Here is a 15,228-nt window from a genome sequence, read left to right as displayed (position 1 = left end):
TGGATTTTAGGGTTAAGGAATGCCAGACTTGTAAAACTCCATAAGTTTTACTAAAGTTCTTTCTATAAATACTGTTAATTTTAGTCTCATAATGAAATATAACAATGTAGAATTTCAAATGATGGTTCTAAATGTAAACCCTTTGTCTCTTGAGAAAAGAAAAATCCACTGACAATATAAAATCTTTGTGTGCTAGTAACTTAGCTATTAGAAGTGGAGAAATGCATGAATGCATGATGGCATAATGCAATGTCTTGTCTTCTGAAATCAATCTATAAGAAATATACCAGCAAAAACGTTAATGAAAGTAGTCAATGTATTTTTATTAACCAGTTAAAAATTTCAATTACATAGCATGTTGTAAACATGAGAATGTTTGTGCCCTTAGTGACCATGCTAGAATGCAGGCACATTTCTGTCAGATGTACAAGTGCCAAGTGTTTCAAAGTGTAAGGAAAATGTGATACTTGACTCCTGCATTTAAAACACATTAAAGCTAGTAATTCAAGCACCAACAGCTGTCAATATGGGGATTTATATTTTAGTCAACTGTTATTGTTTGAATGCCAAGGTCATTGACATATTGATTTCATGAATTTGTGCAGGTCAATTTTCTCCATAAGCCTTGTCTATATAATTAACAAAGTCTTGTCATGGTGACAGGATGGAAATGAAACATGCAAAAAAGTCACTGTTTTGGTGAGAGCAGTAGAGTCCACGTACTTGCTACATGTGGCTGCTGAGCACCACCAGCAGTGTGGCTGGTCCCAGATGAAACTTTCTTTACTTGTTGAACACACATCAGTCTCACTGAAAAATGCAAACTTCTTAACAAATCATTTCATGTTGAAGCAGTACTATTTGAGATATTCTGTTTTCAAATAAAACACATTATTAAAAATAACTATAATTTTCTGCCTAAATATTTTTTCCCACTTAAAAAGACTGTGCCTTGCATTATTTGCTACGGGGCAAATATGCTTTAGAACATAATGGAGCTTATTGAATATATCAGAAATGAAGTAGAAGTAGATTTTTTTCCCTCCAATATAGAATTAGCGAATTTTCTTTTTATACTGGGTGCTTTTGTTTTTTGGCAGAGATCACTTATCTAGATGAGTTAGAAAAAAACTAAGTGAGGACTAGGCATAAAACTTTACTGTCCATCAGAGGAGGGGTCAGAGTTTATAAATAGCATCTCCTCCCTCCCTTCTTGCCCAATGTCTATCCCTGATGAGTTATTTTTGTTGGCCACATTAAGAACCTGACATTTGATTCATTCTCAGTGTGCTCTGCCTTGGTCCTTTGAAACAGAATGGACAGTGAGCAAAAGGTCAAAGCTGTTGTTGCTGGTTGCATATATTCAGGGCCACAATTGACAACAGAGCCATAGGAAGATCATAATATTAAATATGGCAAAATGCTTGGTCAAGATACGGACTCAACGAAGCCTCCAATTGCACATGATGAACCACTGCAGCAGTAATGTGTTTGTCCGTCTGCTGAAACATGGCTCCAAGGTCATACCTCGAAATGCTGGTACGTGCTTTGCCCTGGGCTGTCATCCTATACCTAGATAAACCAGAGAGAAGCTAAGGATGCATTTGGCATACATTTTTATTTTTTTAAGGAGTGAAAACAGAGAGGGAGAAACGGGAAGGAGAGAAATAAGAAGGGTACGGGGGAGTGTAAACAAGTAGGTGAGGGGGAATGGGAGGTCAAGCTCTTTTTGCAACAAAATAATAAAGATTACCTAAAGATTTATTCAAAAGACATGAGGAAGGCTGTTGTGTATTTTTGCAGATTGCTTAGTAGTGAGAAATGATGATTATAAGGCATAATGAACAATCTAAACACTTCTCTGCCTTGCATTATGTGAGTTTCAGATCTCAGGTCTGTTTCTGACTATGAGGCAGAGCCCCTTTTTCATCTTCAAATCAGAATTTTATTAAAATAAAATACCAGACCCTCTTTGGGCCTCTGTAAGCTCACACACAGGGAGAAACATGCACATGCACCATAAGCAAAATTATAATTAAAATGAATAAAATAAAAATAACTAGCTAAGTAGCCACCATCCCATCAGACTGATGTTACTTCATTTCTTATCTTGATAATGATCATGTTTTATGTAGTTTCATGATCTGAGAAGTTGAAACAGAAATTGAAATAGAAATTTAAAATCGGATCCTCAGCCACAATGCTGCGGTAATTACATACTTATGTTTGTGTGTGTTTTTCAGCAAATGGTTACAGTAAAATTTATTCTGGAAAATAGATGAAATTTGTCATAGCTTAATAATATTCATAAAATTGCCTACTTAGTTGAGATTAACTGTATTTTTGTGCTCATGTTCTAAAACCTGCATGTTCATTGTTTTGTTTTGTTTGAGGAAGGCTTGACTGCCTAGGCTAGTCTGTACCACACTGTGCGGCACAAAGGTAGCTGGGTACTCTCAATCCTCCTCTAACTTCCCGAGTTGTATGATTTATATAGTACAAGGTTATTTCCAACTCATTTGTAAGAGCACAAATATAAAGAATATTTTTTCTTGCATTAATATCCTCAGTATCAAGTTTAGGAATGTTGAAAACAGCACATAAAGTATTTTTTATGAATATAATTCTTCTAGGTATAGTATTTTATAACACATTTTAAAACTTATGATTGCCAAAAGAATTTCCATGTTAATACATATTTAATATGAACCTTTTAAAAACTGACCAATTAATATAGAAAATATTATATAATGTAGAGAAATAATAATTGACTGCTTAATCACAAAATTATCATTGGAAATTAATATTTCTTCATTTTTTGGTCATAACAGTGATAGAAATAATTTAGAAACAGGTAGTTTTCTATCATTCTTAGAAGTATATTTGTTAAGGTCTAGAATACAATTCTGATAGAAACTACCCAATTATCTTTAGAAGACACTAACAAAATAAGTATGAAAATGTACAGTTCCCCACATGACTACTAAATCTATTAGACTTGCTTCCTTGGCATTTGGGAGGCAAAATGCCTGGGCATGTAGATTAGTGGTGGAGTCATGCCTTATGCACTAGGTTCGAGTTTCAATAACCTAAAAAAATGTTCCAGTGTTTTTTGTTTTACCTAAAAACATAAGAAGTACAGTCATTTCTTATATGCACCCTTTGCAAGAGAGATAAAGTTTTTTTTAGATGACACAAACTGATTGCCCAGCACCCAGAGTTTACATTAGGGTTCATTCTTTGTGTTGTTCATGCTATGAATCTGGACAGGTCTGTATCAGTACTGTATCATATAAAACACTTTGACTTAAATTCCTGAAATCCTCAAATCCTCTTTGTTACTTTTTTTTTGTTTGTTTGTTTTTGTGTTTTTGTTTTTGCGAGATAGGGTTTCTCTGTGTACTTTTGGTGCCTGTCCTGGATCTTGCTTTATAGACTAGGCTGACCTTGAACTCACAGAGATCTGCCTGGCTGTGCCTCTTGAGTGCTGGGATTAAAGGCATGCGCCATCACTGCCTGGCTCTCTTTGTTACTCTTACTAATTACCTTTTTCTTCCAACCACTGGCAGCCACTTAAATAAATCTCCATCTCCTTTTTCAGACTGTACCATAGTAGGAACCACATAGGATGCGGCCTTTTCAGATTTTTCTCTTTTAGCCACTAGCATCTAAGATTTATTCAGGACATCATTTGAACACTGAATTGTATAACATAATTGGATATATTTATAATTTTTAAACTTTTATTTTTAATTAATCCTGTAATCTTTCCCCATTTATTGTTTCTGAAAATTTGTAGATACTTATTTATAAATTGTACTGAATTTTAGATTAAAAAAAGAACTGAATTTTTTAATCATTTAGGCCTCTTATTGAAGAATGTCATCACAGTTTTTCAATTTATTGATATATTGTTATATTTTAACATTGTTCTCATTCAAATTTTCCATATTTCTTTTTTTTGTTTTTTTTCGAGACAGGGTTTCTCTGTGTAGCTTTGTGCCTTTCCTGGAACTCACTTTGTAGACCAAGCTGGCCTCGAACTCACAGAGATCTGCCTGCCTCTGCCTCCCGAGTGCTGGGATTAAAGGCATGTGCCACCATGTCCCGCAAAATCAGAGCTTCTTTTTTTTCTTTTTTTCTTTGTTTTTTTTTTTCCGGAGCTGAGGACCAAATCTAAGGCTGAGCTAAATCCCCAACCCCACATATTTCTTATTATACATATTATTGAGCATTGCAAATTTAAGGATTTTCAATGACATTGCCAGTTATTATATTTTTAATAGCCTTGACTGATGTGTCATGTGCCACTGACTTTAAAATATTGATTTTGCTTTTGAAAACTTTGCTGAACTCTCATGAATTTCCCATTTATTTTGTTTTGTGTACATAATATAACCTTAGGAAATTGAGAAAGTATGTAACATATTTTTGTACTTCTAGTTCTATTAGAGTGAGTCTGTTGCATAGCGAGACTGTCTTGTTTCACACTGATGGGACTTCTTCCAATGCTTTGCTGTTATATACCTTCACCAGCATGCATAGTCATTTTTGTAGTAGAAATCTGAAGTCCTTGTCTTTTATATTATAAGGATTTAATGGAAAAGGGACCAAAATAAAACCATAGCAGGTGTGGTGTCTGGTTATATTGATAAACAGATCCACAAGGTGGAATGATAGCTCTGAAGTTAAGTTGACATCAGAAGCAATGAACAGAGAATCATAGTTGAGACTGGTATAATAATAAGGTAATTTTTTAAACCTAAGATGAAGCCCAGAAACAAATGGTGAGAAAAGTTTCATTTTATCTCTGTTCACTACTTTTCCAGTTGGCAGGGTTTCACCTCAAAACAGTGACCTTTGCTGTGATTTCTGTTTTCTCCATCACTTCCAACATTGTCAAAGAGTCTATGTTGGTTAGGTTTATGTCAACTTGATACAAGCTAGAGTCAGTTGGAAAGTAGTACTCTCGATGTAGTTAATACCTCCATACAAATGGCCTATAGGCAAATCTCTGGTTAATTAATTCTTGATTAATAGTTGGTCTGGGAAGGCCAAGCCCACTGTTGGTGGTGAAGCCCCTAGAAAGGTGGTTCTGCACTGTATAAGAAAGTAGGCTGAGTAAGCTCTGAGAAACAACTCAGAAATTCCTCTGTGGTCTGTGTCTTCAGGTTTCTGCCTTGTGTTCCTGCCCTGACGTCATTCAGTTGTAGACTATGACCAGAGAGTTGTAAGATAAAATAATCCCTTCCTCACATCAATAGAAACCTAAGTGGGAAGAAGTTGGATCCAAAGAATAGAATATTGCTGTGAAAGACCTGACCATGTGTTGCAGGGAGGACTATAGAAGGAGTTTGCAACTTTGAGCCAGAAAAGTCAGCGAGATTAATGGGTTATTTGGGAACTTGGATGATAAGGCTGTGGGCGGTGCAGGTGATGGAGGCATGCTTATGATGAATCAAAGGGAAGCAAAACTGCAGGCACCATTTATGTGATATTTTGAGTTAAGAATCTATAGTTCTGGTCAGCTGGAGTTGAAGGACTGGCTTAAGAAGAGACCAGAAAAACAATAGCGAAAAAGAGACCAGAAAAATAATAGTGAAATCTTTGCCTTGTTAGTACACTCAATACTGTTTAGATATGGGTGAAGAATGAGTTGTGATTAAGAAGAGACCAACATCAAGGTAAAATCTTCTGGGAAGCATTTTTAGAGTTAGCAAATGGAAATTGTGGTTGATGGGGCTCAAGGCTGTATCTTATGACAGAAGCCAAATTTGGTGCACGTATGAGTTTCCCAGGTGGTCCTAGCTTTGAAGACATGAAGAGGCCAGGAGAGCAGCTGAGGGCTGGCACTGTGAGAAATAGAGAGAGGCCATTTGTGAAGGTACAGCCTCAGTTGCAGAGAATATCCCAGGTTTGAAGAGGTCATGGAGAGAAATTGCGGTTTGGCATGATGTGGCAAGGTCAGAATCCCTGAAGAGAGGTTAGGAGAGGTTATTTGTGGGGGTACAGCCTCAGTTGCAGTGAAGACCCCAGCATATTGGAGATGGAAATACCATGGATGACAGCCAAAGACAGAAGTAGATGTGGAGAGGAGCTGGCCTGAGCCTATTAGACATGCACCTGTTCTGTGTGTGGTGGAGCCAGATAATGGAGCTGCCCAAGCCCTTTGGATTCTAGAGGATCACAAGTCACAGACATCTGACCTGAGCTTCTCATGGCTGGACTTTTGTTTTGCTTTGATTTTATTATAACTGTGCTCTGGCCCTTCCTTCTTGAAGTATAGAAATACTTAACTTGTTCTCCCTAACCCCCAGGAGCCCACAAGCCCACAGTTAAGAGACTTTGAGGCATTAGAAAGATTTTAGATATTGTATTTGAACTTTTAAAGACACCTTGGGCTTTTTTCTTTAAATTTTTTATTCATTTTATATACAAACTACAGATCCCCTTCTCATCCTTCCTCCTGCTCCCCCCTCTGCCTTCCTCCCTGCCCCGTTCCCCCATCCCCTTCTCCAAAAGAATAAGTCCTCCTATGGGGGGAAAGCAAAGCCTGGTACATTCGGTTGAGGCAGGGCCAAGCCCTTCCCCCATGCAAGGTGAGAGGGTGTCCAACCAGAGGTAATGGGATCCAGAATCATGTACCAGGGATAGATCCTGATCCCACTACCAGGGGCCCTTCAACAGATCCAGCTATACAACTGTCTCATGTATGCAGAGGAGACCTTGTATTTTTAAAGACTGAACTTTTAAAGTGTTTGAATTTTTAAAGACTGTGGCACTTTTAAAGATTGAAATGGTTTATATTATAATAATGATATAATATGACATCTTAGGTTAAAAAGGAAAGTTTATGATTTAATAGTGATGTGTTTTTATGTCTATTTGATAAGAGGTCAATTGTATTAGTTCTATGTAAACTTGACACAGCTAGAATCATTTGGGAAGAGAGACTCTCAATTTAGAAAACACATCCATAAGACTGGCTAATAGGGCCAGGAGAAATGGTTTGTTGGTTAGGAGAACTGGCTGTTCTTCCAGGGTACCCTGGTTCAATTCTCAACACTCACACTCATCATCATCTGCAACTTCAGTTTCAGGGGATCCAAGACCCTCTCCAGCCTCTGTAATCCTCAGGCATGCATGGGACATACAGACATACATGTAGGCAAAACACTCACAAACTTGAAATATTTTCTAAGATTGGCCTATAGGGAAGTCTCGTGTGTTTTCTTGATTAATAATAGATGTGTGTGGGGGGGTGCCCAGCCCACTGTAGGTGGTGCCATACCTGAGCTGATGGTTCTAATCTGTATAAGTATGTAGTGTTAGTTATTTGGCGCTCTTACCCTGCGAGGAAACGTCCCAAAACACGACAAATCCACAGAAGAGTTTTTATTGAGATAGGATAGGAAGAGACAGACATGAACAGGCCTGTGGGAAACACATGTGGTCAAGAGAAAGGAGAGAGTAGTGCAAAAATGGTGCTGGCTGGCTTTATAAAGGGTAGGCCACGCTTGCATACAGGAATGCTTATGGCTATTCCATGCATGCTCGCAGATTACATGGCTGCGCGCGCTTTATGCAACCATGCAAAGCCAAGGAGTCCTAGTCACACGAGATGTTTTGACCTGGAAATGGCTATTTTGAACTGGAAACAACTAGATGGGAGTGTCTAGGTCCGCCGGGTATGCCCAACCGTGTGGGCATGTTGTGACTTCATATCGTGTAGGCTGAGCAAGTAGTGAGGAAATAAGGCAGTAAGCAGACCCCTCCATGGCTTCTTCAGTTCCTGCCTTAGGTTCCTGCTCTGAGTGATAGAGAGTTGTAAGATAAAACAACCACTTTCCTTTCTAATTTGCTTTTGGTCCTGGTGTCTTATATCACAGCAATAAAAGCCCTAATTAGTACAGAGTTTCTACCTTTCTGGATGTTGTCAGAATAAAAACCTTTATCAGAAGTCTCATTTTCATGATCTCCTCTAATTCTTTATTTCTATTAGGGCTGACTATTATACCTCCTTCCAAAACAAATATAGCCAGGGGACTGGAATTTGACCTTTCAAATATTTTAATAAGCTAATAGTAATAGCATTTAGTCCTTGCCACATGAAAGGAACATTATATACTTTACCATACATTCCTCTGCTTACATGCCTCACTCAATTTTGACCTGAATTTTCTCCTAATTAATTCATAGGAAGTAAGAACATAACAATTAAAATAACTGGTTCATTAGAACTAGTAAAAAGTCAGAGTTCAGCAAAGTGATGTCAGAACTTGTATGCTTAAAGTCAATGTTAATGTCTAAGTAAAAGATGCATAGATTCCCAAACTTCTTTAACCTAGAAAATTCATCATGAAAAAAAAAAAAAGAACTGGCAGCATTTTCAAGGATAGTCGTAGCTGGTAGTACCAGGCTGAGCAAGTCTTAATCACATATTAAGGACTAGACATATGGTTAAGACTTTCAGGAAGGAAGTGATGAGTGATGAGGAAAAAGGATGAACATGTACACACATATTGGTTTTAGCAATGTTGTAGTCAGTCATTGGAGATTTTGCTGAGAGTCATTTCAGTAGGCAGTGTGCAGAAATAAATGTTTGAGAAATGCAGGAAACCAACTGCATTAGTTCTCATGAGTTCAAGATGTTGGTCACACACACAAAAAATGATCTTACTAAAGGTGATAAAGGAGTCCACAAGAACTGAGGTGAAACCATGAAGTTGGTAGATGATGGCCACAAGGAGAAGAGTGATCATTCTGCCGTATAAAACTTCCTAGAAAAGAAAAGGGAACAAAAAGAATGCTGAGGTATTATGAGACCTTCCTAAGAAGCAGTGGGTACAGAAACAAGGGAGACTTTAGGATTGCTTTGAGGGGGCGCGTTGTGTGAGTCTTTGTGTAAGTTTCCATTTTTGTATGCTTTTCAGAATCATCAGGATAATTTTTCATAGGTGAAACATAGAACAAACAAGCTGCATTCTGAGAGAGTTCAGAGGCATGTGTTGTATGAGATATTCCAAAATTTTCATTGAAAATGTCCAATTGAAAGTGAAAATCTTCATTGAGAAAGTCAATGTCATTCAAGAGAATTTTAAATTTACACCCATGGATGATGCATTTCATTTGAAAGATTAAACTATGTGCTGCTTACTATAGAGATAAAACATCTTTAAGGCTGATATCACATGCATTATAAAATTTTAAAGTTTACATCTAGTATCCTTCTATGAGTGAGTACATATCATGTTTGTCGTTCTGAGTCTGTGTTACCTCACTCAGGATGATTTTTTCTAGATCCATCCATTTCCCTGCAAACCTCATGATGTCATTGTTTTTCTCTGCTGAGTAGTACTCCATTGTGTATATGTACCATATTTTCTTTATCCATTCTTCAGTTGAAGGGCATGTAGGTTGTTTCCAGGTTCTGGCTATTACAATCAAAGCTGATATGAACATAGCTGAGCAAATGCCCTTGTGGTATGATTGAGCATTCCTTGGGTATATGCCCAAGAGTGCTATTGCTGGGTCTTGGAGAAGATGGATTCCCAATTTTCTAAGGAAGCACCATATTGATTTCCAAAGTGGCTGTACAAGCTTGCATTCCCACCAGCAGTGGAGGAGAGTTCCCCTTGCTCCACATGCTCTCCAGCATAAGCTGTCTTCTGTGCTTTTGATCTTAGCCACTCTGACAGGTGTAAGATGGTATCTCAGAGTCGTTTTGATTTGCATTTCCCAGATAATTAGGGATGTTGAGCAATTCCTTAAATGTCTTTAAGCCATTTGAACTTCCTCTGTGGAGAATTTTCTGTTTAGTTCTATAGCCCATTTCTTAATTGGACTACTGGGCATTTTGATGTCTAATTTCTTGAGTTCTTTATATATTCTGGATATCAGCCCTCTGTCAGATGAGGGGTTGGTGATATAGGAGGATACTAGATGTAAAACAAAGATGACTAGACTGCTACACAACTCCAGGGAGGCTACCTAGAAAACGGGACCCTAGGAAAGACACAGGGATCACCCAATGACAGAGAAATGGATGAGATCTACATGAACAACCTGGATGACAGTGGGAGTAATGAAGGGCAAGATTTGAGGGAAAGAAAGCTTAGGGGAGCAGGAGATCCCAGCTGAATCAAGAACAGAAAGGGAGAACGAGGAATAACAGACCTGCCTGTACTGAATCCACCAGGTTTAAATGAATCCCCAGGGGTGTCTTGGTCCTGGAGGACATGGGAATGGAGGGGAGGGCCTGGGGGGAAGCTGGGGCTGAGGCAGGGGCGGGAGTGGGGAGGACAGGGGAACTCATGGCTGATGTATAAAATTAAAACACATAATAATAATAATAATAATAATAATAATAATAATAATAATAAAAGAAAAAAAATTAAAGTTTACCTTATTTACTTAAGCTGTAAATACCAATAGCAACTATTTTTTTTGCTTTGTTCTTTATGCTCTACATGATAAAATAATAGGTAATATTGCATCAGATGAAGTAGTTGTAAAATTGAGAGTATGGAGCATTTTAATCCTGATATAGGATAACAAGAACATTACTGGACTGTCCTAGGTAAATGATAGGAGTCATCACTTTATGTATAATGAGATTGTAGTTTTTAATGAATGAAATTAGGTCAATAACAGAGAAGATTAGAAAATACCTTGGACTTTGGATCAAGACAGGCTTGTTAGTAAATTCCTAATTAAACTCTTTGGGGAAAGGCAAGTGAATACTGTTATCAGGATCACCAGTCTGGAATGCTTGGGTAAATTATAATATCAGAAATCCAGATGATACACTTAAAATTTTATGAGTAGCAGACTATATACCCAATAAAACCAAAATATATGTTGTGTGGACTAAACAGATCTTTGGTAAAAACTGCATCTTGAAGTTATTAGATGTAGCAAATCTGTTTCATTCTTTCCAGGTACTACCACAGTTCCCTGTTGTCTCATGCAGTTCACATTTAGTCCTGTCCGGTTAGGGGGATGAGTTATAAGGGACCAAGTTTAGGAGTGCAGGCGAGAGCACACTGTGTAGGACTCAAGGCACAGTTATGAAGAATTAGCATTTCCTCTGTAGAAGACAAACCACAAAGGAGTATTTTTAGTGGCCTCATCCAACTTATGTTTATAAGAGTAGCTGCAGTTTCTGTTGGTAGCAGCCCCTAAGTGGGCAAAGGCTGAGACAAGGTGATAGGATAGGTTACTATTGCTAGAATCTACATAAGAAAGGACATTGGCTCTGAGATATGCAGAACAAATGGAGAGACTAGGAAGTTGTCCTGGACGTGTGATTCAGGGCATATACAGAAGCCAACCACAGGCCCAGCATGAGTTTCAGTAGGGAGATTAAAGATCTTGGTCTAAGCAGCTGGAGTATGAGATTGCCATCAAAACATGCTGTGTTCTGCAAACTCAAGATTTCCCTTACCCTGATTATAAGAGAAGGATAGAGGAGGCAAAAGATACAGAAAGTTGAATAGTAAAGGAGGATATGAAAATTCCTTTAGAAACAAAAGAAGATCATGTACTGTTATGCCCAGATTGTGGGGACACCAAAAACACCACCACAGAGACTGAGTCCTGCATGTAAAACGAAGAGAACCTTTATTATTTCAAGCTTGGAGCTTGGGCCCTCTGTCCTCCAGCAGTGAGAGCAGAGGGCCCAGAGCCCAGGCAAGGTGGGGTTTTTATCATAGCAGAGATTGGGGTGAGGGGATTACCATGGCTCACGACCCTGATGTCAGGTATTTCCTCTCAGATGCAGGCCCTCCTGGATAGGGTTAACTTATGGCTCTTTCTGGGTCCAGGTATTGCCTTCCAGAAGCTATGTCTGGGCTTCAGGTATCCCCTTAGATGCAGACCCCATTGGGCGAAATCTGCCAGAAGCCATGTCTGGGCCTCTAAGCCTGTCATGGCAGCTGGGTGGTCAAACTGTTTTGGGGACGCTCTACAGTACCATAATTATGACCAGACAAATAAAACAATGTTAGAGGAGATAGTCTTGTAGTAGCAGTGAACCATTCATATTTGATGCAAGATTTCGTTGTTTGCTAAGCAGAAGAGTCCAGGTAGCCTCCTGCTAGGGAGAAAAACTCTTCTTATAAAGACACTGAAAATTCCTAAAAGCCACAACACTTTCATCTTCCCTTAATCTGTGTCTACATACTCCCTTCAGTTTTCACAGAGCCTTATATGAGAAGAAAAAAATCTATGGTTTACATCCTTTTCTTCACTGAGTGCAGTTTATTTAACAAACTGTGAACTGTTTTAAATCAACAATTCACTGGCATTTAGGACATAACCACTGGCAGGCAACTAATTCTTCTGTCTAGTGCCACACATTTCTATCACCTATAAGGAAAATTGAACTCTTAAGCAGTTACTGTTACAGTTACTGTACATTCCTTTCTGCCCATAGTTCTTTGAGACACCATAATGTTTTCTGTTTTTGTGATTTTCCATACATTTGCTATTTCAATGAAAACACACATTAGATGACCTTTTGTGTCTGGCTTCCTTCACTGAGCTTATAGTGCTGATATTTTTCTATGCTGTATGGTTGATCAGCACCTTGCTGTTTCATATGTCGGATGATACTTTGTTGAATAGATAGACCACACTTTCTTTATATAGGCATCCACTGAAAAATGTCGGGGGCCCAATGCATGTCTTTTAGGTAGCTTGCCAAGGGTAGAGAATGTCTCTTCCAGGTACCTCAGTCAGTCTGAACCTTTCCCTGCCAGTTTAACTGGTCCTTCTCTTCTAGTAAACTCAGTTGGTCTAAGATTTTTCTCAGCAGCTCAACTTGTCGAGGAGCATCTTTCCGCCATCTTTATTGTTACATAAGCTTGGAGAAGGAGAGGTCTTATATACCTGGTCAGTTTCAGGGACTTTCTGAAGGTTTGGAGTTGTTTCGTTACTGAGTCTCACCCCTTTGGACCAGCAATTTTCAACTTATGGACTGTGACCCGCAGAGGGGTCACATATCAGGTGCTTATAATACCATTCACAGCAGTAGCAAAATTAAAGTTATGAAGTAGCAACAGAATAATTTTATGATTGGAGATCATCACAACAAGTGGAAATGTATTAAAGGGTCACAGTGTTAGGAAGGTCGGGAACCACTGCCTTAGACCATCTTGACCCTTAAAAGGCTTCTCTCCAAGGTGTAATGTTTTCACTTGGAGAAAATTTCATTCAATATAACAACCAGAAATACCAAAATTGTGTTTAGGATGAAGACTAGAAAATATGGCTCAGAAGTATAATGTGATTATTCCTTTGACAGTAGATTCTATAGTTTTACTCTAGTATTCTCTTAAAAATACTCTATTGTGCTATAGTGTTGAATAATACAAAACTTCACTTATAGTTACAATGTATAGCTGAATTATGTTCACATTATTTTTGAAAACCTGCCCATAGTCAGAGGTCCACAGACCAGAGTCACAAACCTAAACGTATTTACAACCTTTGGTCACTGTTATTTTAGGTTTATCTTATTAAGCTAAGAACTTACAGTGTAAGGTCTATTACTAACCTGCTTTTGTTTAAAGTCAACATTCCGCAGAACAGTTTCATGTATACCTTGAACTCTACATATTTCTACATCCAGACTTTTGTGAAACAAGAAAATATGAAATTTAAAATTTATAAAATGTTTCCTTTCAGGTGCCCCACTGCCTAAGGCAGATGTTTCTGAGCCCCTGCTTGCCAGTTCACCAGTGAAGGGAGCTCAGAGTACAGATCCTCTAAGTGAAGAGGAAGATAAAGTAAAAGAAGACCCCTTGACCATCTCTGAACTAGTATATAATCCCAGAGGCAGGCTGCTCCCTACCGCAGTAGATGAGGATGAAATTGACATGCTTTTTGATTGTCCGTCTTGGCTCGAATTAGAAAGGGAAGATACAGATTCATTTGAGGAACTGGAAGCAGATGAAAATGCCTTTTTGATGACTGAAGAGGAGGAGCCGAAGGAAGCTCGTCAAGCTTTGTCATGGAGCTATTCCATCCTGACAGGCCGTATCTGGATCAATCCTATAGTCAAGCGCTGCTCTAGGCTCCTTGTGGTGGGCCTGGGACTGATGTTATTTGTATTTCCCCTGCTCCTCCTCCTTCTGGAGTCAGGTATTGATCTCTCCTTCTTATGCAAAAACCAGAATTTCAGCAGTTTCACTATGAATACTACTATCCCCTGAAGAAATAGGTGTCCTAGAGGTCAACGTTTTTGTGTATTTGTTGGGATTCCCTGATAAAAATAAAGGCTGCATTCAATATTTATTTTTCAGTAGATACCATGTTCCTAATGGTCATGGGTTTGTATGCCAAACCCTTAAGTTGGCTTTATGTAATTCTATATACTGAATATCAGTTTAAATCAAATAAGGTCATTTGATTTATACCTTAGAAAGGTAGCCTTTAAGAAACCAAAGTTATATTATTTTTAATGTTGTCTAGGCATTCTCTTCATCCTACATCAGAGTGAATTACCTTTTCTGTTTCTTTGTCATTGTCAGCATTATGAAATAGTTAATAGAGTTTTAGTCTAAGAGAATGATTTTCAATATAATTCTTAGTGAAAACAGCATTCTCTAAGAAATGTTTATATAACTAAATTTATGGTGGGCTTTTCATTCAGTTTTTAAAAAGTATTTTTGTGTTAAAAGAATTTTGGTGAACATTTTTTTGTGAAAGAAGTCCCATTGAATCATTTAAATATATGTTTATAAAACTAGTACACAAAGATGTATGGGAAGTTTTTTAATATTATGGCATCAATTTTATAAAATATATGTTTAGCTAAGCGATCTCATACTTTGTAACTATTTATCTGCATATGATATAGAAAATTAGTAGAATCAAGTTGTAAGTTGCCCAAACAGATGCTGGAATTGGAGATGCAGACAGAGAACACTGAGTTGGCATGTGAAGGCCACCTTTCAATATTTAGACATGGTAATCTAAGAGTTTCATTTTTGTTATGACCATGGATTTAGCCTAGATAAGCAACATGTTTTGAAAAGAAAGTGAAATTTGAAAAGAAAGATATCTTACAAAGATTCACTAGTTAATTACATACTGTTTACTAATTGGAGTGAAGGAAGATGGATTGGACAGATGAAAGGCACCAAAGAACTCTGATGACACTTGTGGACAGATGGCCTTTCATGTGTAAGTGATAGAAGGGCAGGACATTCAACAATGTAAGGA

At 38.0% G+C, this 15,228-nt stretch overlaps 1 protein-coding gene across 1 annotated transcript; it reads left to right on the top strand.

The window, feature by feature from the left end:
• The first annotated feature begins 1,412 nt into the window (after positions 1-1,412).
• LOC118577340 (FERM domain-containing protein 3-like) lies at positions 1,413-14,216 on the top strand. The gene is made up of 2 exons (XM_036177502.1): positions 1,413-1,539; positions 13,690-14,216. Exons 1-2 carry the CDS (start codon positions 1,413-1,415, stop codon positions 14,214-14,216), a joined length of 654 nt encoding a protein of 217 aa, XP_036033395.1.
• The last annotated feature ends 1,012 nt before the right edge of the window (positions 14,217-15,228 follow it).

Source organism: Onychomys torridus, chromosome 2, assembly GCF_903995425.1.
Source record: "Onychomys torridus chromosome 2, mOncTor1.1, whole genome shotgun sequence".
NCBI lineage: Eukaryota > Metazoa > Chordata > Mammalia > Rodentia > Cricetidae > Onychomys > Onychomys torridus.
The sequence above is the reverse complement of the archived record's forward strand: the minus strand, read 5'-3'. Positions and strand labels throughout refer to the sequence as shown.